This window comes from Zingiber officinale, chromosome 8A, assembly GCF_018446385.1.
Source record: "Zingiber officinale cultivar Zhangliang chromosome 8A, Zo_v1.1, whole genome shotgun sequence".
Lineage (NCBI taxonomy): Eukaryota > Viridiplantae > Streptophyta > Magnoliopsida > Zingiberales > Zingiberaceae > Zingiber > Zingiber officinale.
In genome coordinates this window covers 48,906,878-48,932,985 of record NC_056000.1, presented here as the reverse complement: position 1 = coordinate 48,932,985, position 26,108 = coordinate 48,906,878, and the positions used below count along the sequence as shown (strand labels likewise).

Here is a 26,108-nt window from a genome sequence, read left to right as displayed (position 1 = left end):
TCTCTTATAATAAATAAAAATAATTAACTAATTTGACCAAATAAAAATTTTCCATCAACTAACTATAAATAAACTTCTCTCATAAACTTCTCTCTCTTTAATCTAAATCAGAAAAAAGTCCTCATTGAATGGACTAGATTCTATCTATTTAATAAATAAAATTCAACTCATCCAACCAATAAATAAATAAAAGATGTTAGACCAAAAAATCCCAATCCACAAACTTCTAGACCACCACCTACCTTGAACACTTCCCAATTTATCTTAATAACCAATAAAAAAAACTTCTATAAAATCAAATCAGTTATCCCAAATTCAAATTCAATATTACTTGATTTTCATAGATATAAACATCCACTCCACTCGACTCCACCATACCACAGTTGCCTTAAAGATACTGTTCCACTTTATTATCTGTCATACCTATCAAATTTAAAATGTCAACAAAAACAACCTATGTTATAAAATTGTAACTGATATAAAAATTTCTTTCTTTTAACAATTTCAATAGAAGAAAATCAATGTTCTTTCGATGGTTGCCTCAATTATGCTCACTTCGTACAATTAGGCAGGTTTGTTTTCCACGTTTAAAACAAATTGCGATGCAAGCAAACATCAAAAGTAACGCCCTGGCTGAAACGCAATATGCAATTTGTAAATTCGAAAACAAATTGCCATGAGAAACTGAATGGCTTTATGATACTACATCTTTTCGGTTGATAGGACTTTGCGTAGGGATAAACAAGCTTACACCGAAGCTTCAAACTCAGAATCGGCTTCCGCAGGTTCGGCCACCTTCCCCCCACCTCTTAACCGGGATGCAACATTGTCGATGGCATTGTTCAGTTGCTTTATCTTCGCGTTCAGTGTTTGCCGAGTTTCCTGGTATTGCATTTGACGCTTTATGTTACTTCTACATATCAATGAAAAGGCTATACAAGATAGTCGGAGTTAGTTGTCACCTCTAAGCCTAAACCTTCTTCGTAATAAATCGGCCGCCTGGCCTTCCGAAACCCATGCTCATCTTCGTTGAGAAGTGACCTCCTTATCTGGAAAGTCAAAACAGGCACAATTCAGAGTGAACTGAATGAATTGTGGATTAAGGAAGACAAATCATTAAACAAATAAACATCAGCAATTTGCAGAATCATTTTGCTTAGTTCTACGTGAAATATGTACAAGAAATTCCAGCTAGCCAACTTGATGCAGAATATCGCAGAACACTAGTTAGTTAGTTTTCACATATCTAATAGGCAATGTTCGTTAAATCACCTGTGGAGCAAATACATAAGCCAGAGTTCCAAAGATCGCTCCTCCCAAAAGAAACCCAGCAATAAAATCACCGCCTCCACTTCCAGAATCATCGCTGAATAGAAAGGAAATAAGATGACATTAACATAAAGGCGAAAATAACAAAACATGCATCTTTGGGAAGCAGAAGCAATAAACATTCATTTTGTGAACCAAGTTAGACCAAGCATCTAATCTATTTGGTAGTGAAGTAAAGTTTATGAGAAAGAAGAATGCCAGAAGAGGGTAAGCTATTGATAATTGGAAAAGCAAAAAATAACTACACTTTCTTTAGCAACCAAGAAAACCATGACTAGTGGTGCTACCAAGACCAATGATAAAATATATCATTAACAATGAATATGATTTACCTGTACTTAGCACATACGGACATACTACGGCAGGATTGTAACAACTTTGGCTTCTGTGGAAGAGCCAACTGAGTTTGATGAGCAATTAAAGATTTGACCTTCTTACTCTGTAAACCACCTAAAGAAGAACAACAGAAAAGAGTGATATTTAGCATGCCAAACCTCCCAGATTAGTGGTCAAACCCAAATGGGGGAACATACCTAATCAATTAACAGCTAACCAAAACAAATCCTGATATAGAATCTCAAATGTCTATATCCTAGAAGAAACTTATCTAATTAACCGAGATATCAATGAGTTTTCACAATTTCTACTGCCTTGTAGATTATCTGAACAAAATTAAACAAATTTGAATAAATGAATGTTACAAGTTGCAATGAGTATGGAGAACTTTGACATAAAAAAGGATCGTGAAAAAGCAATTTATACAAGGAATTAGCCATAAGTAAAATGCTCAGTAAAGCTATAGATGTTTACTGGATACAAATCCTCTTCTAGGTAAGGTTCTTAGAATACACACAAAGCTCAACTACCCTATACTTCTAATCATAGTTGTTAAAACCACAGTGGAAAGCGTACCTGAAAATCTCTGGTCAATTGGTCAAATTGCATATCAAACAAAGAACTCACTCAAACAAGCTAACTAATAACATTGGCCCAAATTTACTGAATATATCTAATTTACTAGAACCTACAAAATAAGTATTGATAAAAAGGCATCTCTAGTTATCTAATATTATAGATACTATAGTACTGAAGTGAATAGCTAGGGGTTTTGGATTTTTTATATTATTGATTATTGGCATGTCAAAATGTAGAAAGACATCTTTGCTTATATCTAATATTAGCGTATCAAAATGGGTATTTTGAGAATTGTTGGAAGAATAACAAAATTGGTTGAATTTCTACAAAATGACCAGTTCTCTCGATTTGACAAAAACTATTGGTTCAACCAATTTTTGGATGGTTTGGTTGCACAAACGATCCATTTGGAGAACTGGACAAGATTAGAACCCAGGTCCCTTTTTTGTCGAGTCGATGATCAAATCCAGATTTCACAACTATGATTTTAACTGGTCATGGTTGTCTCTTACAATGAGGCCCATTATAAGGTACCAGAGTTCAAATTGGCATAGGAAGCAAAACCAGACTATATCTCATTTATAGAATAATGAAGCTGAATATTAAGGAACTCGAAGAAAAGAGAAACATATTGCAGTAAGCACCAATGCTAGCAATTAAAGCATTTAATCAAATAGTTAAGAGGAACCATACTTTTGGAAGCAATTGGATGACAAAAACTGAGAAAATGAAGGTCAGTGTGGGACAGTGGAATAGATCTTGTTGCGTGGACTACGGAAGCACTAACAAGATCATAAGTTAATTTTGCTAATCAATTTAATTATTCATAAGAACAAAGAGAATAGTCAAATAAATCAAAGTAACAAAAAATAAATGCCAGTCAAAATGGAAAAAAGAAAATCATAACGATCATTAAAATGATTGATGTGAGAGTAGTATTAAGATGGATAGAATCCAAACTTGCCTTAGAGAGTAAGGAGCTCAATAGTTTGTCTTGGCTATCAAATATTATTTAGTTGAGAGAACAAATAGAAGGCAACGGAAAAAAAAACAAAGAGTATACAACAAGTTGGAGGTTAAAAAAATGAAAAACTGATAAATCTGTGTTTGGTTGGCTCAGAATGGTTCCAACCAAACTCAATCTGACAGCTAAAAAACAAAGCAAGCTAATTGATATAAAAACAAATATGTCAAGCCATTAATAGTACATAATTACTTAATGGTTTTGCTTTTAAGAAGCAAGGTTGGATATCAGTCAGTGCCCTGTAACAGTCAGCAGTCAAACTAGTATTGTACCGGACTACCGGTACTAACCTACATGTTATTGTTTGACATTGACTAAGAGGAAAAGGAGTAGCTTGCTCTATGCCTTCATTTACACCCATCCACCTTCAGTGAATACATCGATCAATGTCACCTCTGTCAGAAAATAGGGCAAGAAGAAGGAGCAAAGAAAAAAGAGAGATATGGAATGGAGAGAAGACATAGTAAAATGTCATTGTCACCCCATTAACTATTTAGTGAAAAAAAATCAAATTATTTCCCTCGATAGGTATCCCTCCCTTATCCACTAGACAGCCTAACAAAAGCTGACGAGTGCAGGTAGCATATACCCTCACCTTCATCGGCGCCATCATCCTCTCTTTCACTAAGGAATTGGTTACTTGGATAGAAGAAAGGAGGGAGAGGATAGAAAGTGGCAAAAGATGCACATAAATGATAGAGTTTCATATGGAATTTTGTGTACCTTCCCCTCTTTTCCCTACATCTTTCATCCAAGTAAACTGACCTTTAGAGACATAGATGGACACAAATCAGGGAAAAGGGATGAGTTTATAACACCCACTTTGCAATAGTATACGAGAAAGAAATGAGAAGACATAAGAAAATTGGAGCATTATCAAACAGATCAACCGTTGGTTCATGTTTTCGCAACATGTCAGATTGGTACATGCCACAGTATCAACTGAACTTTAAATCATTGGTAGAAAATTTCATACATTCCCAATTGTGTAATGCACGCAGCTGATAGGCATCAAATGTGTAAGTCTGGATGTACTTGCAACAAACTTGTAGTATATCCAACATTCTTACCAACTCTTAGATAATTCTTGGGTATTTGTGTTATTTATTTTTAGCTCAATGTACACTAAAGAACTTAAATTATGTTTGAAGGACCTGATTGTGAAGTCCAGAGGAGTATTCATGTTGCTACTTGCTAGAGTTCAGGGAAAAAAAAAAAAGTTATGATGCAATAATTTTTTCTATGGCAATTCAATCATAAGGGTTGTTTTGAACTTAAGAAGATGAATTGTAAATTGTCACATATTATTTATTCAAAGAAAATTTATGAAATTTTACTTGATTCCAAAAGGTCAAACCAAGAGAAAAAAAAACATGTATCATGTTGGGTTTTAGTGAAGTTTGATATAATGAATAGTCCATCCACCTCAAATATTTGGGGAAAAAAAACTTCTTTCAACATGCTAAACTTGTAAATGATGGCTGCCTTCATCAATTTACAGATTGGTACGTGTATATGTTAAAGCCTGTTGGATGATATTGCTCATAAGGATTCTTATTAGAACAGCACCATCACTAAAATCAAACAAACTAGCAGGTTTCTTGTGAAATAAAGATTCATAAATCATGATTCACACATTCTAGTAAAGATAGTACAAGTACAAGTGTCTTCATTGTTTATAGTAGTTCACTATAAGCCATGTAGCATCATTATCATCAGCTAAATATTTGCTTCTGAGGATAAAACTATACCTTAGTCTAGATCTTAAAGTTTAAATACAAATTGTCCAAGTTAGCCCAATTCTCAAGCATCCGATACAGGTGTAAAAAAATAGCCAAAAAAATGTGCCTTAAAATTAATCTCTGTTCTTCCTTATTCAAACGCTTTGCAAAAATCAATCTCAGAAGCAAAGGTATACCAAAAATTCCATCAATTAGTAACTATAAAGCATCCCGAATTTCTTAGTACCACCACTTGCTAAATTGACCTAAAATATCAACTCAAATCCATAAGTCTTCCTTAAAATCCTTCAACAAAGTCGGCACCCATGGATATTGTTATCGTAATTCAAGTTCATGGCGTATACAAAAACGAAGTACCACCAAAAGAAAACCCTTCTCGATCTCGCACTATCGCTATCGACAAATAGATAAATTCTAAGGATTATTAAGCGAAATCGCGGATATTGGAAGGTCAGGACCGACAAATCCTAAATGTACTAAGAAGAGACCAAGTATGCAAAGCTCACGCTAGAAAAAGAAACGGAACTCACCGGTGAAGAACGGCGTCGCAAAGGAAGTCGCCGTCGCCATGAGCAAGGTTAATCGCAGCGCTCCCTCGCAACCTCAACCTAATTTTTACCGAGTTTGCTTGTGATCTGGTGGTTGAGTAAATTACTCATATACTCATTAAGCGGATAAAAAACAAAGAAGATATGTGCTTCTTAACAGTCATGGTGTGGACGTAATTATAGTATTTATAAGGAGTGAATTGGGAAGTATAAAAGCTTGGAATTTGGATCGCAAATTTTTCGATTAGTCTCGATGATAAGTAAGCGCGGTTAGAGTTTTCGACTTCCGAGAAAGTTAAATTACCCTCTTTCATCACCCATTTGTCTGCACCGAGAGGCTGAGGAGGTCCGCCGAAGGGCCAGGTGTCGGCAGGGAAAACAGGGTAACAAATGGGTAAGTTATCAATAGAAAAAGTAATCTGCTTTCGTTGCTCCGCATCCATTAAATTACGCGATCTCAAACGTTTCCTTTTTAAAATATAAAATTAAATTAAATTAAAAAATAATAAAAAATATAAAATATTGAGCAATGGACACCTTTCATCAAAAATAATTTTATTTTAAAAATAATTTTATTTCAAAATTGTTTAAGTAATTATGCACGATATAGTATAAAATAAAATTACTCTAAATTAATTTAAATCGTTCCAACTTAGGTATAATCACTTTAATAATATTGTTACTAGCTATAGTCATGACTAATGCAATATGAAATAAATTTACTACTTCATATTATAATAATAGTTATAATTTATAAGTGCTATAAGAGTATTGATTAGTCTCTTTATAATATCTTTAAAATTTTAATTAAATCATCTACTTAATTCAATTTAGATAATTATTTCTTACTATACACTACATTATCTATTCTAAAATTTATATTATTTTTTATTATTATTTTCTTTGCTCTTATATTTTATTTTATTATTTTTTCTCTCTATCAACTTTCATTATCCAATTTACTCCCTTTATTTTTTCTGTTTTTTAAATAAATAATATTTTAATATTTAAAAAATAGATTTCATTTCTTATATTTAGATAAGTATTATTTATGAAATTTAAATTTTAAAAATAAATAAAGTAGTTGATATAATTTTTTTATATAAAATATAAGATAAATCTTTTATTTAGTAAAATTAATATGTGGTAAAAAGGTGATTCGCTCGTCCCCGGGGCGTCAACCCAACATGGAGGAGGTAAATTATGGGTGGCTACTAGCCATTAGTACAAATGACCAAGACATAGGGGAGGTTATACTTGGTCACGTCGAGTTTCGACCCTAAGACCTTATGTAACAACACGTTATGTTTTAATCATCGCACTGTCCTGAGGGGACTATTTAGTAAAATTAATATGGACGTTGTAAGGATGATATAGATGAGAGAAAAGTGTATCGCTTTAAAAGAAAAAAAAAATCTACTACTATCTTTTATAGAATAAAGAAAATATATAATAATAATAATAATTTATCATCAGTTTAAAAAAAACCCAGATTTTATAAATGACGTCCATTATTAAAAAAAAATCAAATGGACATCCAACATGCCTTGCATTATTTTATATGGAAAATTATCCTATGCAGTGATGGATCTAGGGAGGAGTGGGGGTATACTTGAGTACCCCTTACTTCCGGAAAATTCTACCACTATGTTGCAGTCCGAGAGACAGCAAAAAGGAAGACAAGCTTCAGTTCCCTTATTTGAGCATCCTCTTCCTTTTTTATCTGGATCCGCCACTGATCCTATGACTAGTACTATTACTATTATAATACGTAGAAGCTAACAGATAACTACTATAATATATAAAAATTATCCAATAATTATTACAATATATTTAGGGTGAGTTTAAGATTTAAATTTTATATCGTGTAGAAATTATCCAATAGTTACTACAATGTATTTAGTTTGAGTGTAAAATTTAGGATTTATATATTGTAGAAGCTAATTAATGTTGGGACCTTGATCACTGTCTAGAGAGGGTTACTAGATGATCATCCATTTTATTCGCTTTTCTACAATTGTTAGTGCAGTGGAATACAAAGCAACAAGTAGAAAATTAATCCTGGAAACAATAAATACAAGAAGAAAACAAACAAACTCTAACACGTTCGTTTAATGAAATTCAGAGATGTTGAATAAGTGAATGGAGAAGAAATAGAAGAGGAAAGAGGTTCCATTGTAAAGGGACTTGCCGCTCTGCAGACCTGCCCTGCTACTCTGATCTGTCACTCTGCAGATCAACCCTGTCATTCCACTCTGCAGACCTGGTCTTCCGCTCTGCAAATCTGGTCTTCCGCTCTGCAGACCAACCTTGTCGCTCCGCTCTGCAAACCTGGTCTTCCGCTCTACAGACCAGCCCTATTGCACCGCTCTGCAAACCTGGTCTTCCGCTCTACAGACTAGCCCTATCGTTTCGTTCTGCAGACCTGGTCTTCTGCTCTGCGGATCTGGTCTGGCCCTCTGCGGATCTGGTCTGGCGCTCTGCAGACCTGCTCTACCTCTATGGTCTTCCGCTCTACCCGCAGAACTTGTCTTCCGCTCTGCAAACCAACCCTGTCGCTTCGCTCTGCAGACCTAGTCTTTCGCTCTACAGACTTGGTCTTCCACTCTGTAGATCTGGTCAGCCGCTCTCCAGACCTGCTTTGACGCTCTGGTCTGTCGCTCTGCAGACCTACTCTACCGCTCTGCAGATCTGCTCAGCCGCTCTTTGGCATGTAGTAGAAAATCAACCCCTGTTGGCAGCCTGAGATTATCCGCTCAAGTCATTTCGACTGTAAGTTGAATTTAATTCAATGTAGCTTAAATTTAACTAATACCCATAAATCTCCTACATTAGATTATTTGTGTCCAACAAGAGATGATACTCCTACTCCACGACGTGTTTGTAAAGTGGGTGATCCCTCAATCCCCGAAACTCTGGCTAGCACAATTCTCCTTATTGATGAAGAACCATCGCCACAAACTCGATTAAGATCTTGGATTGCTATAAGAGTTTTAGAGCCTTTAATTAGGGGTTAACCATCTCTATTTTTGTAACCCAAGTAAACTATCTCAAGCTCCATTATATAGAGCTTAGGGGAAAACACCTGAGTTATTTTTCCGCTACGAGTCGCCTGCTAAAGTCATCAGTCGCCTAGTCTCTGTAAAAAATTGACTGTTACAGTCCAACAACTTGATACCAGTTGACCGATCTATATGGGCTAAGCAAACAAAAATATTCTGTTTACTCCTAGTCGATTGAACCAGTTGACTACTCAGCCGACTAGACCAGTCGACTAGTAACCCTAAAACCACAAACTAACTCCGGGTTTGCTGGTTCTCAACAACCAATTGATTGTGACATATACCAATCTACTGATAAACCATAAACATAAGGTTTTACCCTGAGTACAATCACTTAGCACTCGACCTTGCCTGTACAACTTTGACCTTGCATTCTAGTCTCCTCTATCATCCTTATGTCCCTTGGAGCATCCACAGTGGTTAGAGCCCATTGAGAGCCCCTTCGTCGCCACATCTGCGCCACATCAAAAGTTAAAACCTCACATCTCTTTTCACTATAAAAAAACCTCTCAACAACTCCTTCATGGGTCTCACACTTTTCATTATTGATCCTGTCCGAACCAGAAGCCAACAGACACTGGGCACGTGGCGCTTTCCGACTCGCTGATGTAGATCTTCAACGGATGGCGCGATGCTCCGGCTAACCTGCACAGAAGTCGGGCCGGGAAGGGGGTTCCCGGCGGCGACCCTCCGACGCTCAAGTCAATTAAACTACGATAAACAAGGTGGCTCCAAAAGTGATTTTTCGCGTACCTGCGGCGAAGTAAGAGGCTCTATATATAGAGCGAGGAGAGATCTAATGCACGTTTACCGAAGTGCAGACGTGTCAGCAACCCATACCTCGGCATGTACTTGTCAGAGAGCTTACCTGACCCATATCGCTACAGTCAAAGCATGCCCTTGATGGGACAGCATAATCCCCTGTCACAAGATTTGGAGCATGGCACCCACATGAAACCTACCGGCTGTCAGAGAAAGAAGTCTCTTGTCCTTTTCCCTTGCTCCAAACTTGTTGTCCGGGCGGACAGCTCCCTCAACATCCGGCCGGACGCCCGCAGTAGTTTACTTGTGCTTTGTGGAGACTAATAAACAGGGGTGCTTTATGACTTTGGTCGATCGAAAGGTCAGCTCGGTCCATGACCTTTTAAACTGAGCGTCGGAACCCCGATTTGACAGGGTGCCTTCCAACCATAAGCGCGAGCCGGCCGGACCCTTCCGAGTATTCGATTCCATCGGCCGGCCGGCAGTCTGGTCAGACCGGCCGTCTACGGCCACCCGTCTGGTCGGACCACACTCTCCCCGGATGGGCGGCTGCTCCGGTGCCCTCCATGGGGCGTTGACTCTGCTAAATGGGGTCCCCCATTCTTACTGCCGGATCACTTGCCTCCCCTTCAAGTCTAGTCGAAGGAGGCGAATAGTCCGACTGACTGGACTGTGAGTCTAGCCGAACGGCTCATCCATGCTAATACTTTCCGCCCGGTCAGCCGTAAAGATATCCTTGAATGAATCGATGAAGGCCTTCACCGGATCTCCTCGCGTTCTGCGCCAATCTTCGACATCAAGGTTGATCATACCTTCATTAAATGCTCCGAATGATTGACTGCCACGTGGAGCAACGCCATCGGAGTACGGAGGCGGTGGCATGATATTTTGATGTGATCGAAGCAATTCGAAATAAATGGCTAGATGCATGCTTCGATTCCTGTAACCTGGATCCGACGGTGGAGGCCGCCCGACCCTCACCCTATAAATTCTTACACTTCCTTCTCACCTTCACTTGCCTCCATTACCTCTACTGTTGCCCTCTGCGCTTCGGAGTTCCGACGATCTTGTTTCTGCCCTTTGACGCTCTTCGGCGCCTTTCTTCGATCCCTCTTCTCTCAGTAAGCTTTTAGATCTTTCCTTCTTCCTTTCCGGTATCTAATTCGCATTTCTTCCCCTAGCTCCAGACTTTAAAACTCCTTTTCTTCGTCTTTGAAACTTCCTTTTTGATTTCTTCTGTCCGGATCATGGCCAGTTCTTCTCATCCCGAAGAACAATCCCTAGGCCCATGGTATACCACCATGCGGTCCCGTTTCGAACAACGGGATTTTGATATTTTGGCCGACAATTTCAAAATTCCCGAGGATTTCGAAGTTCGCCTAGCTGGTCCCGCCGCTCGGCCACACCGACCGCCGCGCGGCGGTTTCTGTGTCTTCCGCGACCAATTTACCGCCGGTCTGCGGTTCCCCGTGCATCCTTTTATAGTAGACGTTTGTAATTATTTTGGCGTGCCGCTCGGAAGTTTAGTACCAAATATCTTCCGTCTCCTCTGCGGTGTTGTCGTTTTGTTTAAGATTCATAACATTCCCCTCCGACCGGAGGTCTTCTTTTACTTCTATTACCCTAAGCAAGCCGAGCCGGGCACCTTTATGTTCCAAGCTCGACCCGGTCTGGTCTTCTTCAATAAACTACCCACTTCCAATAAACATTGGAAGGACTATTATTTCTACATCCGCATGCCCAGTCAGCCAAACTTTCCGACCCAGTGGCAGGTCAGTCTACCTCCTACTCCCGAGTTGAAGAAATTCAAGACCCGACCGGATTATCTTCACGCCGCAAATGTACTAGCCGGTCTGCGGCTCGACATCAACAAACTTCTTCACGAGGGAGTGATGTACATTTTTGGGCTGAGTCCTATACGGACTCCTCTTCCGACCAGCTTCGGTAAGAATTTTGCTTGGGCATTTGCTTTAATTGCTAACTGATTTCTTCTTCTTTTCATGCAGTTGACATCGTTATGGACTCGGTGATGGCCGGCGTCTTGAAGAGAAAAGCAGCGGCGCTGGAGGCCGCGGCGACCAAGGAAATGGAGACGCTGGGTATTTAGCCGGTTGGTTCTCATGAAGGAGAGAGCGGCACCCAAGCCGAATCGGACGCTCGGGCCTCTCAACAGCAGGTGGCCAGTGGAGCAACCTCCTCCAGGGAACCAACGGGCCCCGAGGAAGGGTCCGTTCGGGAGGAAGAACAGCCACTGCAAAAGAGGCGCCGGGTAGAGACTCCGCTGCGCTCGGCTACCTCCGCGGTCCGACCCTCCGACCGGGCCGCCGTGACTGCTAAAGGCAAGGCGCCTGTGCCCGAGACCATTTCGTCCGACCGGACTCCGTCTGACTGGGACGAGCTGACTGCTCCGGTTGAGGCCACTCCGGTCGACACTCTCCCCCCTGCTCACCGTTCAGCCCAACACTCGACCATCCATTCGCGGTTTTCTGCGCCAGCTTCTGATCCCGGCCGGGCGATCCCTGGTCACGGCCGCACAATACGGGTAATGTAACGCCCACCCTTTGAAAGGGCCCCTCGCCGAGATGTGGGCCGACGCTCGGGCGCGCGTAGCAATGATCCCCCTCCGGAACTTAGCCAACAGCCACATGCAAGCGGCTACGGGGGTAAGCTTGTTGAAGTTTTGTCATAATATTTTCGCTCGGCTTTTAACAACTGCGCCTTGTTGCTTCAGAGATGGGTGGAAGAGATAGCAGTTTCCAACCGCCTGGCCATGGCGGACGAGGAGATAAGGCAACTAAAGGCGGCAGGTGGTCCGAGCGGCTCCCAAGGCCCTTCCTACTCCGAGCTGCAAAAAGAGCTGAAGAAAGCTCAAACTCTGCTGGCTGCTGAGTAGAAGAAGACAGCTGACCAGGCCCACGCCCTAGCCGAGTCCGAGCGACAAGTTAAGTCGCTTGACGCAAAGATAACTCTGGCCACCACTCGGAAGAACACAGCCATCTCCGATCTGGAGAAGAAAAACGTGGAGGCCCGGGGCCTGGAGTTGAAGATAAAGGAGCTGACGGAGCAGCTCGACCGGGAGAAGGCAGGCTGCTCGGCAGATGCGAAGAAGATCGAACATCTGAATGAGGCCCTCACAAGCTCCCAGGCAACCTTCAAAGAATACCAGGATGCCGAGCCGAGCCGAGTTGCCGCTCTATGACAAAGCCATATCCGATCGACCGAGTTCTCGGAGAAAATTTGCGAGCAGATGTACTCAGCTTTCGACTTGGCCATTACAGCCACTATGACTTATCTGAAGTCAAAGGGCCTTCTTCCGGAGTCCACCAATATTCCAGCCGGCGATCAGGTGGAGCTCCTGAACAACATTCCGAGGGACCTCTACGACTACATCGAGTAGTTCTTGTAATTTCGCTGCTCGGCTGAACATGAATCTTTTTGTACTTAGGCCACTCGGCCTAAGGTTTTAATTTCAATGAAATGCTTTCCTTTCGTGCACCCCCTCTTTTTGCACTGTCCCCTCGCTAATACTTGTGCTGCCCGCTCGTCTACTATCACACCTTTAACCTTCGAGGTGCCTTCTCGCAAGTGTTTTCCCTAGCCCTTCCGTTCGACCGAATATCATCCGATGTTGCCAAGAATCGCTCGTTATAAGCCGATCAGAACTTTTGTACCTCGAATCTGAGCGGAACTTAGCGCCGGTCTAACTATCGGCAGAGAATACGGATAATTGTAATGTCGACGATATTCCGCTCGGATTATTTATAGACGCCGAGGCGTCTCTAGATGTTTAACGTCGGTGCTCGACGGTGCGGTTATTTATAGCCGGTCGGCGCGGCTCTCGATGTTTAACGACGGTGCTTGTCGATCTTCCGCTCGGGGATTTATAGACGTCGGCTCGTCTCTCGATATTTAACGTCGGTGCTCGACGGCGCGGTTACAGTCGGCGCGGCTCTCGATGTTTAACGACGGTGCTCGTCGATCTTCCGCTCGGGGATTTATAGACGCCGTCTCGTCTCTCGATATTTAACGTCGGTGCTCAACGGCGCGGTCATTTATAGCCGGTCGGCGCGGCTCTCGATGTTTAACGACGGTGCTCGTCGATCTTCCGCTCGGATGGCGGCTCGTCTCTCGATATTTAACGTCGGTGCTCGGATATTTATAGCCGGTCGGGCGGCTCTCGATGTTTAACGATGGTGCTCGTCGATCTTCCGCTCGGGATTTATAGCGGCTCGTCTCTAGATATTTAACGTCGGTGCTCGACGCCGCGGTTATTTATAGTCGGCGCGACTCTCGATGTTTAACGACGGTGCTCGTCGATCTTCCGCTCGAGGATTTATAGGCGTCGGCTCGTCTCTAGATATTTAACGTCGATGCTCGACGCGGTTATTTATAGTCGGTCGGAGCGGCTCTCGATGTTTAACGACAGTGCTCGTCGATCTTCCGCTCGGGGATTTATAGACGTCGGCTCGTCTCTCGATATTTAACGTCGGTGCTCAACGGCGCGGTTATTTATAGCCGGTCGGCGCGGCTCTCGATGTTTAACGACGGTGCTCGTCGATCTTCCGCTCGGGGATTTATAGACACCGGCTCGTCTCTCGATATTTAACGTCGGTGCTCGACGGCGCGGTTATTTATAGCCGGTCGGCGCGACTCTCGATGTTTAACGACAGTGCTCTTCGATCTTTCGCTCGGGGATTTATAGACGCCGGCTCGTCTCTCGATATTTAACGTCAGTGCTCGACGGTTTTATAGCCGGTCGGTAGCGGCTCTCGATGTTTAACGACGGTGCTCGTCGATCTTCCGCTCGGGGATTTATGGCGGCTCGTCTCTCGATATTTAACGTCGGTGCTCGCCGGTATTTATCGGCGCGGCTCTACGGTTTAACGTCTGGGCTAGACGGCCTTCAAGGCTAACTCCTTACCAAGTCGAGCGACCTTGGCCTTCATAGCTCATCTCGTGCTCGAACTATTTTTATGCCCAGCCGAACAACACGGGTCATTCGCTCACGAGTTTAAATATATACCCCTCTCGGCCGGTCGGCTCGGGGGCCTTTGCTCTCTGAGCGCTTGGCCCGGATAATTTAAATGCCCCTGCCGAACGGCAAGGGGTCTTACGCAATAATCCTTTCGGCGGATAATGCTTAATGTATTTCCATCTCTTTGCTTCCTGCATCACAAGTACATAGGCAGCTAGCATATACAACCGAATAAATTACATCCGTGCACCTTTTATCCAGCCCGATAAGGCTGGAGGTGATTTGCACTCCACGGTCGCTCCAGCTGCCGTCCGTCTTCATCCTCCAAATAATAGGCTCCCGAACGGAGCTTCTCAATAACCTTGAAGGGACCTGCCCAAGGGGCTTCAAGCTTGCCAACATCGCCGACCGGCTTGACTTTCTTCCAGACAAGGTCGCCGACCTGGAATGATCGAGGAATGACGCGCCGGTTATAGTTTTGCTTCATCCGTTGACGGTACGCCATCAGCCGAACGGATGCCTTGGCACGCTCTTCGTCGACCAAATCCAGCTCCATGTTCCTCCGCTCAGCGTTGCCTTCATCATAACACTGGACCCGGACGGACTCGACGCCGACTTCAACCGGAATGACCGCTTCACCGTCGTACACCAGATGAAAAGGTGTAACACCCGTTCCTTCCTTAGGAGTTGTTCGGATGGCCCATAAAACGCCCGGCACTTCATCCGGCCAACTTCCTCCCAAGTGGTCAAGCCGAGCGCGCAGAATACGAAGAATTTCCCGGTTGGCCACTTCAGCTTGACCATTGCTCTGGGGATAGGCTACTGACGTGAAATGTTGCTCAATGCCGTAACTCTTGCACCAATCCTCTAACATCTTCCCTGTGAACTGCCGCCCGTTGTCGGACACTAGTCGGCGAGGGATGCCGAACCTACAGATGATGTGTTGCCATATGAATTTTTTGACCATCTGTTCGGTGATCCTGGCTAATGGCTCGGCTTCCACCCACTTGGAGAAATAATCGACCGCCACCAGCAAGAATTTCCTCTGCCCGGTCGCCATTGGAAATGGACCCACGATATCCATTCCCCATTGATCGAACGGACATGAGACGGTTGATGCCTTCATCTCCTCTGCAGGTCGGTGGGAGAAGTTATGATACTTCTGGCATGAAAGACATGTAGATACTGTCCGAGCGACGTCTATTTGTAAGGTCGGCCAAAAATATCCAGCTAGCAGGATCTTCTTAGCTAATGATCGTCCGCCCGGATGCCCTCCACACGATCCTTGATGTACTTCTTGGAGAATGTAAGCTGAGTCTTCCGAGCTCACGCATTTCAACAGCGGACGTGAGAAAGCCTTCTTGTAGAGCTGATCACCGATGAGTGTGAACCGACCGGCCCTCCTCCTGAGCAGCTGGGCTTCATCCCGATCGGCCGGTGTGGCTCCCGAGTGGAGGAACTCTATGATGGGTGTCCTCCAGTCGCTTGGAAACGTGAGGCTTTCCATCCGGTCGACGTGCGCTACCAGTAGTACTTTTTCAATTGGTTGCTGAATGGTGACCGGCACTATAGAACTTGCTAGTTTGGCTAAGTCATCGGCTACCTGGTTCTCCGTTCGGGGAATCTTTTGAATAAGGACATCTCGGAAAGTAGCTTTGAGTTTTTCAAAGGCTTCGGCGTAGAGCTTAAGCCGGACGCTGTTGATTTCAAAGGTGCCAGAAAGTTGCTGAGCGGCCAACTGTGAATCCGAATAGAGTGTCACCCGACCGGCTCCTACATGCCGCGCTGCCTGCAATCCGGCTATGAGGGCCTCATACTCTGCTTCATTGTTGGTGGCTTTGTAGTCCAGCCAAACGGATAGGTGCATCTTTTCTTCTTGAGGTGAGAGCAGCAATATTCCAATCCAACTTCCGAGCCGAGTGGAAGACCCATCCACATATATTCTCCACAGAGCTTCCGGCACTTCGGTCACAAAATCAGCCAAGGATTGCGCTTTGATCGCCGAGCGGGGCTGGTATTGGATGTCAAATTCACTCAGTTCTGTCGTCCACTTGATGAGCCGTCCGGACGCTTCTGGATTCAACAATACTCTTCCTAGTGGACTGTTCGTCCGGACAATGATGGTGTGAGCCAAGAAATAGGGTCGGAGTCGCCGAGCGGCTAGAACCAAAGCAAAGGCCAACTTCTCGAGCCCGGTGTAACGAGATTCAGCATCTTTTAAAATGTGGCTTAGAAAATACACCGGCTGCTCTTCGCCGCTCGCCCTCACAAGTGCTGAGCCTACAGCATGTTCAGTTGACGACAGATACATATAAAGTGACTCACCCCCGATCGGCTTGGCAAGCACAAGCAGAGAATTTAAATATGTTTTCAACTCTTCAAATGCTCGGTCACATTCTTCATCCCACTGGAACTTGGTAGCCTTGCGCAGGATCTTGAAGAATGGCAAGCTCCGGTCGGCGGTTTTGGAGATGAATCTGGACAAAGCAGTTATCCGACCGGTCAACCGTTGCACTTCCCTTGTATTTCTGGGAGGAAGCATGTCTTGCAGAGCTTTCACCTTGCTGGGATTGGCTTCAATTCCCCGCTCGGTCACTATGTACCCCAAGAAACGCCCTCCTTTTGCTCCGAACAGGCACTTTTGGGGATTTAGCTTGACTCCATATTTACGAAGCGTTCGGAAGGTTTCTTCCATGTCCTTGAAGAGATCGGCCTCTCGGACGGACTTGATAAGAATATCATTCACATAAACTTCCAGATTCCGCCCGATCTGCTCCTTGAACACTTTATTCATCAAGCGTTGATAGGTGGCCCCGGCATTCTTCAATCCGAACGGCATTACATTGTAGCAATATGTGCCGTCGGCCGTTACGAAGCTTACTTTTTCTTGATCTTCCCTGGCGAGCCGAGCATACAAATTAATTCGCAGCCGGTCGTAGAGTCCACCAGCTGATCTATCCGGGGCAGGGGATAAAAATCTTTGGGGCATGCTTTGTTTAAGTCCCGAAAGTCGATACAGACTCTCCACTTGCCGCCCGGCTTGGAGACTAATACTACATTAGCCAGCCAGCTCGGGAACTGCATTTCGCACATATGGCCGGCCTTCAGAAGTTTCTCTACTTCCGCCCGGATGATGGCATTCTGCTCGGCACTGAAATCCCTTTTCCTCTGCTTCACTGGCCGAGCATCCGGTCGGACATGCAACTCATGCTGCGCTATGCTCGGGGAAATTCCGGGCAACTCATGTGTCGACCAGACGAAGACATCATGATTTCGTTGGAGGCATTGGATCAGCTCCTCCTTCTGCTCCTCCTCCAGATCAGAGGCGATAAAAGTCGTGTTCTCCGATCGGGTCGGATGGATCTGAACTTCCTCCTTTTCATCATAACTTAAAGCAGGAGGTTTCTCGGTTATGGCGTGTACCTCGATCCGGGGCTCCTTCCGAGCGGAACAGGCTTCTGCTCGGATCATTTCTATATAGTACCGCCGAGCTGCTAGCTGATCTCCATGTACTTCTCCTACTTTGTCTTCCACGGGGAACTTAATCTTCTGGTGGAAGGTGGAGACGACCGCCCTGAACTCGCTGAGCGCCGGTCGTCCCAAAATGACGTTGTATGATGAGGGAGAGTCCACCACCACGAAGTTTGCTGTTCGCGTCCTCCTGAGCGGCTCTTCTCCCAGTGAGATAGCCAGCCGTATTTGTCCGACTGGCTGCACTTCGTTACCCGTGAACCCGTAGAGCGGCGTTATCATGGGTAGCAGCTCGGCTCGATCAATTTGCAGCTGATCGAATGCCTTCTTGAATATAATGTTGATCGAGCTCCCTGTGTCAACAAATATGCGATGAATAGTGTAATTTGCTATTACCGCTTTGATGAGCAGAGCGTCGTCGTGGGGCACTTCTACTCCTTCTAAGTCTCCGGGCCCGAAAGTGATTTCCGGTCCACTTGCCCGCTCTTGGCTACAACCAACTGCGTGGATCTGTAGCTGCCGGACGCCCGCCTTTCTGGCTCGGTTGGAGTCTCCTCCAGTCGGCCCACCAGCAATAATGTTGATCTCGCCTCGGGCAATATTGCTTCTATTCTCCTCTTCCCGAGCGGACGGTCGGGATCGTTCTCTGGACGCCCGTCGATTCTCCTGTCTCGGAGACCGATGCCGATCGGGCGTCTGTTGATGTCGCCTCTCGGTACGTGTCCGGTCGGCTTCATGGGTCCTTTGTCTCCTGTCGATGGGAGGAGACCGCCGTCCGGCATTCCTGGGAACGGGATTAGCCACGAAGGGAAGACTTCGACAATCCCTCGTGTTGTGCGTATCCGTCTGGTGGAAGGAGCAGAACATAGGGGTCCATCTCTTCTTTGGCTTGGGCCGAGCGGCAGCTACCTCTTGTACGTGTGATCTGGCATGGGGGGATCGGCCCTCGGTCCTCTTGGCGGTTGATGAGCGGCCAAGGGTCTCCGCTCGGCAGGAGGAGCCCGTTCGGTTGGTGTTTCTTTCTTCCTGGCTGCCTGCACTTCCTCCACGTTGATATATTCATTGGCCCGGTGCAGCATATGATCATAATCTTGGGGCGGCTTTCGGATGAGTGACCGGAAGAAGTCCCCGTCCACAAGGCCTTGCGAGAAGGCATTCATCATCGTCTCCGATGTGGCCGTTGGAATATCCATCGCCACTTGGTTGAATCGCTGGATGTAAGCTCGAAGCGATTCTCTCGGCTCTTGCTTGATGGCGAACAAGCTGACACTTGTCTTCTGATAACGCCGACTGCTGGCGAAGTGGTGGAGGAAGGCTGTTCGGAAGTCCTTGAAGCTAGTGATGGATCCGTCCGGCAGTCTTCGAAACCACCGTTGAGCCGATCCCGAGAGAGTGGTAAGAAAGACTCGGCATTTTACTCCATCTGTATATTGATGAAGCGTAGCTGTGTTATCGAACTTACCCAGATGATCATCCGGGTCTGTTGTTCCATTGTACTCGCCGATCGCGGGGGGCGCGTAATGTTTAGGCAGAGGGTCTCGTAGAATAGCCTCCGAAAATTGGCGATTGATCCGCTCGGGAGATGAGTCCGCTCGAGGAGTTTTCCCCTTTCTGGCGTCTCGCCTAGGCATTTCGTCGGAAGAAGATCCTCTATCTCTCCGAGCTGGCCCGGCTTCAGGGGTGCGGAATAAGGCCCGATGGAATGCAACGGTGGCTTGAGGTGCGTCCGCTCGGCCACCCGATGCAGATGTTGCTTGTTGCTCCGGCCGCTCGGCTGATGCTTTTTGTTTTAACTCCACAAGTTTGGCGGCCCTCATCTCGACCAAAGCGTCGAGTTCTTCCGTCGAAAGCGTCACCGTGTGTTGTCGTCCAGCCTCGTCCATTGTTCCTGTTCGAATGCAGGTGCGTTCCCACAGACGGCGCCAAATTGATCCTGTCCGAACCAGAAGCCAACAGACGCTGGGCACGTGGCGCTTTCCGACTCGCTGATGTAGATCTTCAACGGATGGCGCGATGCTCCGGCTAACCTGCACAGAAGTCGGGCCGGGAAGGGGGTTCCCGGCGGCGACCCTCCGACGCTCAAGTCAGTTAAACTACGATAAACAAGGTGGCTCCAAAAGTGATTTTTCGCGTACCTGCGGCGAAGTAAGAGGCTCTATATATAGAGCGAGGAGAGATCTAATGCACGTTTACCGAAGTGCAGACGTGTCAGCAACCCATACCTCGGCATGTACTTGTCAGAGAGCTTACCTGACCCATATCGCTACAGTCAAAGCATGCCCTTGATGGGACAGCATAATCCCCTGTCACAAGATTTGGAGCATGGCACCCACATGAAACCTACCGGCTGTCAGAGAAAGAAGTCTCTTGTCCTTTTCCCTTGCTCCAAACTTGTTGTCCGGGCGGACAGCTCCCTCAACATCCGGCCGGACGCCCGCAGTAGTTTACTTGTGCTTTGTGGAGACTAATAAACAAGGGTGCTTTATGACTTTGGTCGATCGAAAGGTCAGCTCGGTCCATGACCTTTTAAACTGAGCGTCGGAACCCCGATTTGACAGGGTGCCTTCCAACCATAAGCGCGAGCCGGCCGGACCCTTCCGAGTATTCGATTCCATCGGCCGGCCGGCAGTCCGGTCAGACCGGCCGTTTACGGCCACCTGTCTGGTCGGACCACACTCTCCCCGGATGGGCGGCTGCTCCGGTGCCCTCCATGGGGCGTTGACTCTGCTAAATGGGGTCCCCCATTCTTACTGCCGGATCAATTATATACAATTCTCATTTATCCTTCATATTTTATATTATACACCATTAATTTTTATAAAATTTAAATTTATAAACAGTCAACATGAAATAACATTAATAATTAAAAAAATACATAAATATTACAGTGCATCAAATAGAAAGACATAAATTATAATAATATATAAAAATAACTACACCAGGTCATGTCCTTGTTTAATTTTTTCCATCATTTTCTCATGTAAATAAAGTTGTCATGTGTCATCTCACTAGTATCCTTTATAAGAATTTCATAATCCTTATGAAAGATCTTAGCTTCCCGTAAAATCATTTTTTGTATTTGATATTCTTTAATATCTTGTCATTCTTTGTCGATGCTATGTTTCATTGTATCACCCTCTCTGGCTTTAGATTTGCCCTTCCTCTTCGCTGCCTTTTACCCTATCGGACGAATGCGGACTTCAGAGTCATCTAAATCAACATTTGTATCTGGATTTGATGTTGAAGTGTTTTCCCCTAATTCGGATGTCCTCGCCTTCTTGTTAAAATAATGAGCAACTGATTGTGGAGTATATTTCTCATGTTCTTTGACAACCCTCCACACATGGATATATTTAAAATCCTTGTTATTGTTGTTGGCTTTCCACATATTCAATGCATTCTCCAACACATTCTCGTTACTCCAACCGTTTTGCCGATGAGTATACAAATTATTATAAGTTGTAGAAAATTTATTTACCATTGGTGCAAACTTATAATAATGTGATTTCAGACGCTGATAACTTCTCGTCATAGATCCAGTGGGGCGATGATTGTTGTGGTAATCAACTATACGTTTCTAAAAAACTTGATCCTTCTGGTCATTACCAATGATTGCATCAATGCTTATAGTTGCCCATGACTTCGCAAGGACCGCATCTTCATCGAGAGACCAAAATCTTCGTTTCGATTCATTTTCCTTCAGCTCAACTTCACGCTTTCCTTGTGATGAGTGTGGTGGCAACTGAGTTGCTATAACAGATGATGGTGTTAGAGATTCTTTGTCGATGATAGATAGATCAATAGTTGCCCTTCTTGATTCATTCGAAAGTATGACAAGTGGTTGAATAAGAGAAAATACGTAAGGATAAGGCATCCCAAGTTGGCTACCCATTGCTGACAAATCTTGGGATGGATACATACCAAATGGAGCTGCGACAGCGTTACTTGGATTCCACCTCTGAAAAAAAAAATTAAGAACTTTGGGAATTTGGAGAATATTGTGGAACATATGAAATATTTTGAAAATTTGGAGGATATTATATATGAGAGAAAATTTAAGGATATTGAATATTTGGAGGAATGCAAGTATTTTGAGAAGATGTATTTCCTTCCGTATTTGAATAATTCAAAAGATTCGTAAAGGAAGTATTGAGTTTTTCATTCATCTCGAATACAAATAGGGAATGAAAGGAAGAAATGAGTTGAAAGTAAAGATAGCAATGGAATGAATAAAATAGATCTCATATTTATAGATTTTTTATATATTAAAAAATTAAATTATAATCGTCGAACAAAGGCTAAAAATTAGCTTTTGTTCTATTTTTATTTTTTTACGATTATTAAAAAAAATAATATATAAAATAAAAATAAAAAGTTGAAGAAGTGGCTCCGTAACCATGGAGCCGCTTCTTCGATTAAAGGGAAACACCTCCCTCCACTATGGAAAGGAGGTTTTTCCCTGCTGTCAGCTCACAGTGGGAGCTCTGAGATCTATTAGATGTTTTCCACTGTGGATGCTCTTAGATGCTTCTCCACGCTTCACGCTTTGTCTTCAAGAGCTTCCTTTGCTCTTGTCCTTTATTATTAGGTCTTTCATTACCATGAGGCTCCTCACTTATGGGACTTCACACTTGCCAAGTCATACTTGGAGTTAGGTTGACAATGTTGGCGCAACCTTAGGTCAAGGTTGACCTGGGTGACCCGACTCGAGTTGACCTGACTCGAGGTATATTTTGATGTTTGACAAGAATGGAGAAGTTATATTTTGATGTTTGACAAGAATAGGAACTTGGGGTATTGTGGGTGTAACCTTTGGTCAAGGTTGACCTGGTTGACCCGACTTGAGTTGACCTGACACGGGAAAAGTCCAAGTATGGAGACTTGGCATGGAAAGGTCCAAGTATGGAGACTTGGCACGGAAAAGTCCAAGCAGGGAGCTTGGCACGGGAAAAGTTCAAGTATGGAGACTTGGCACGGAGAAGTCCAAGCAGGGAGCTTGGCACGGGAAAAGTCCAAGTATGGAAGCTTGGCATGGGAGGTCAGAGAGGGCTCGGTAGCTCGTTCTCTGGACTGGATGGAGTCGGAGAGGGCTCGGTAGCTCGTTCTCCGGACTAGGTCAGAGAGGGCTCGGTAGCTCGTTCTCTGGACTGGTTGGAGTTGGAGAGGACTCGGTAGCTCGTTCTCCGGATTAGGTCAGAGAGGGCTCGGTAGCTCATTCTCTGGACCGGACGTAGAAGTCGGAGAGGGCTCGGTAGCTCATTCTCCGGACTAGGTCAGAGAGGGGTCGGTAGCTCGTTCTCTGGACCGGACGTGGAAGTCGGAAAGGGCTCGGTAGCTTGTTCTCCGGACTAGGTCAGAGAGGGCTCGGTAGCTTGTTCTCCGGACTAGGTCAGAGAGGGCTCGGTAGCTCGTTCTATGGACCAGGAAGACGTTAGGGTTTAGGGCTGGGAAGCTCTAAAACCAACAGAGGCATTGGATCGGTCTGTTGACCGATCCAGTGATACTTTGGCTGTCTGGATCGGTCTGTCGACCGATCCAGTGATACCTTAGTTATCTGATCGGTCTCGTGACCGATCAGTAACCACACAGTAGCTCTCTGTGGGTTATCTGATCGGTCTGGTGACCGATCAGCAAGAAGAGAACAATAGGGGATTAATAGGGGGATCGGTCTGTGGACCGATCCACCTATGGCCTGATCGGTCCACAGACCGATCAGGGGTCGACAACCAACTTTCTGTGAGAGTTAGGATCGGTCTGGGGACCGATCAGATCCTCCCTGGACCGATCAGGGTGGAGCCTGATCGGTCCAGGTCTAGCCGTTGAGTCACAACGGCTAGATTTAGGTCTCTGTCTTCTCCTTCGCAGGTTCATATAAATCAAGATTTGGAGGGCCTCTATAGATGCTGGTTTTCGTCTTCTTCTTCCTCCTTGCGATCTGAGCTTTGTTGAGCTCTCTACTGCTGAAGCTTCGTGTGAGCTTCCCTCGGCTGGGTCTCCAACAACAGTTGTTGCTGTGGTTGGCATCCGTGAAGTTGCTGCTTCATCAACAGTCGACGAGAAGGCAAGCAAACTAGTGTTTTTACATTCATATTGTTCTTGGCTTCTTGCTGTATTTCTTGTACTCTGGTCTTGCTGTTGCAAGAGAAATTGTGGCGAGGTTTCTCCACCCAGAAAGAGTTTTTATTAGCCGATTTTCCGGGGTCTCATCCACCGATGGATTGATAGGATTCGTCCACCTTACGGACACGCCGAGGAGTAGGAGTATCATCTCCGAACCTCGTTATATCGTCGCGTTTGAGGTTTGATATTCTCCCGTTTCGTTTCTATCTTTTATTTCCGCTGCGCTAACTCAAATTGTAGGAAGAAACGAGAATTTGGGGTCGGCTATTCACACCCCCCCTCTCTAGCCGTATCCGAAGATCCTAACAAGTGGTATTAGAGCGAGATCGCTCTTCATCGGATTAACACCCGGGGGAGCACGAGCTAGAGAATGGATCAACTTGGAGAAGACGTCACAATTCCACCCTTCTACGATCACGACGACTTCGCGTATTGGAAGGTAAGAATGAAGTATTTTCTTATGACTAACCTAGTAAATTGGAATTGTGTACAAGTAGGTTTTATTCCTTTGATGGATAAAGAAGGAGAACCTCTCAAGAAGAAGAAGTGGACGAAGGAACAAATCCACTAATCCATAATCAATGATGAGGTAACGAAAATCTTTGAATTTTCATTACCTAATGATATCTTGTGTAAGATAGGTAGATACAACAATGCCAAGGAGTTGTGGAACAACTTGGCTAAGTTCCATGAGGAGAGCTCCAATTCAAGTCATGAAGAGGAGTCAAGTGAGCCAAGTAGCTCACATCATGGAGGTGTGGAATTAGAAGTTGAGGGCTACTCAACATCTAAGGAAGAAGAGGAGGAGAGTTCTTCTTCAAGACTGGAGCAAGAAGAAGAAGCCTCTACCTCCGGAAGGGATGAAGGAGAGAGCTTATATCCATCCTCAACCCTAGGTAACTCAAACAACTTAATTTCAAGTAAATTACATATAATGTGTTTTGAGTGTAGGGAATATGGGCATTACAAAAGTAAATGTCCAAAGAGGATTAGGAAGACTCCACCGGCATCAAAAGTCAAGGAAGTCGGAGTCTCGATACGCAAAGGCAAGGAGCACGTGGTGTGCTTCCAATGCAAGCAAAGGGGACATTATAGGAGTCAATGTTCAAGGGGGAGACAACCTCACAAGGACAAGAGACCAAGCACATCTATAGGAGGAGCTAAGGCAAACCCTAAGGTATCCTTTAAGGCACATTCTTGCAATTCTAATAAGACACATGCTAGTAGTTTTATTGCAATTGTCAATAATGATAAGCATGATAACTATAGAAACCGATACATGTCCTTAGGTGCCAAACATGTTAGCCTAGATAAGGACAATGCTAGAAATGCCAACCTTAGAGTTAACTCATCTAAGGTTAAGGAAAACCTAGATAGGAATCCCAAAACAACTAGACATATGCCTAGGAATACCTCAAAGAAAAATGGAAAATTAAAGCTTGAGGTATTAAAGAAGGAAAATCAAATCTTAAGGTCAAGACTTGACACTTTAGAAAATGCTCTTAAGAATTTGGAGAAGTCAACTCTAGGGTCTAAGGGTCAAAAATCAAAGCCCAAGGACATGAGAGGTTTGGGTCACAAACCTAAGTCTCAAGTGGTCAAGCCCACTTATCATAATGTTCCATTCGATTATGGAACAAGACTTAGGGCTAAGAAGACCATCACCAAGGTCACAAGGGGAGTCACCCCTAGAGTTGATCTTGATGAGTCCCAAATGACCAAGGCTTTAAAGCCTAGGAGGGTCATTAGGAGGGTTGCTAGGGAAGTCATCCCTAGTGAATATTTAGTGAACCCAATGAGCTCAAATAGGTATTGGGTTCCTAGGAGCGTGATCCCTTCACGCTAGATGGTTTAGGGTGTGCCAACCTTAATTGGATAGGTAGTTAACCTACTCGTGGCAAAAGGTGACATTTTAGGAATTTTCAAGGTGTAATCAAGCATTGAAAATGAAATTAAAAATTATTCCTAAGGTGATTAGGATGTGCCAACCACATTTGAGGAGTTTTCTAGGGTCAATCTAATTGGCACATAGTGATCTAAAAATCTTTAGTATATGATTTTAGGTCTATTACACTTAGGAATATAGAATTTATGGTAAAATGATCAAAATTATCAAAAATGGCAACTAAGGCTAGAATTAGGTATTTTCTATACCTTTGT

The 26,108-nt window shown here is 44.4% G+C and overlaps 1 protein-coding gene across 1 annotated transcript; it reads right to left on the bottom strand.

The window, feature by feature from the left end:
• Positions 1 to 474: 474 nt before the first annotated feature.
• On the bottom strand, positions 475 to 5,690 carry LOC122008944. Its single transcript, XM_042564875.1, has 5 exons — positions 5,541 to 5,690; positions 1,662 to 1,779; positions 1,273 to 1,366; positions 963 to 1,049; positions 475 to 882 (listed from the first exon to the last, which is right to left on the bottom strand). The coding sequence occupies exons 1-5, from the start codon at positions 5,578 to 5,580 to the stop codon at positions 748 to 750; spliced, it is 474 nt and encodes a 157-aa protein (XP_042420809.1). The 5' UTR covers positions 5,581 to 5,690; the 3' UTR covers positions 475 to 747.
• Between the last annotated feature and the right edge of the window lie 20,418 nt (positions 5,691 to 26,108).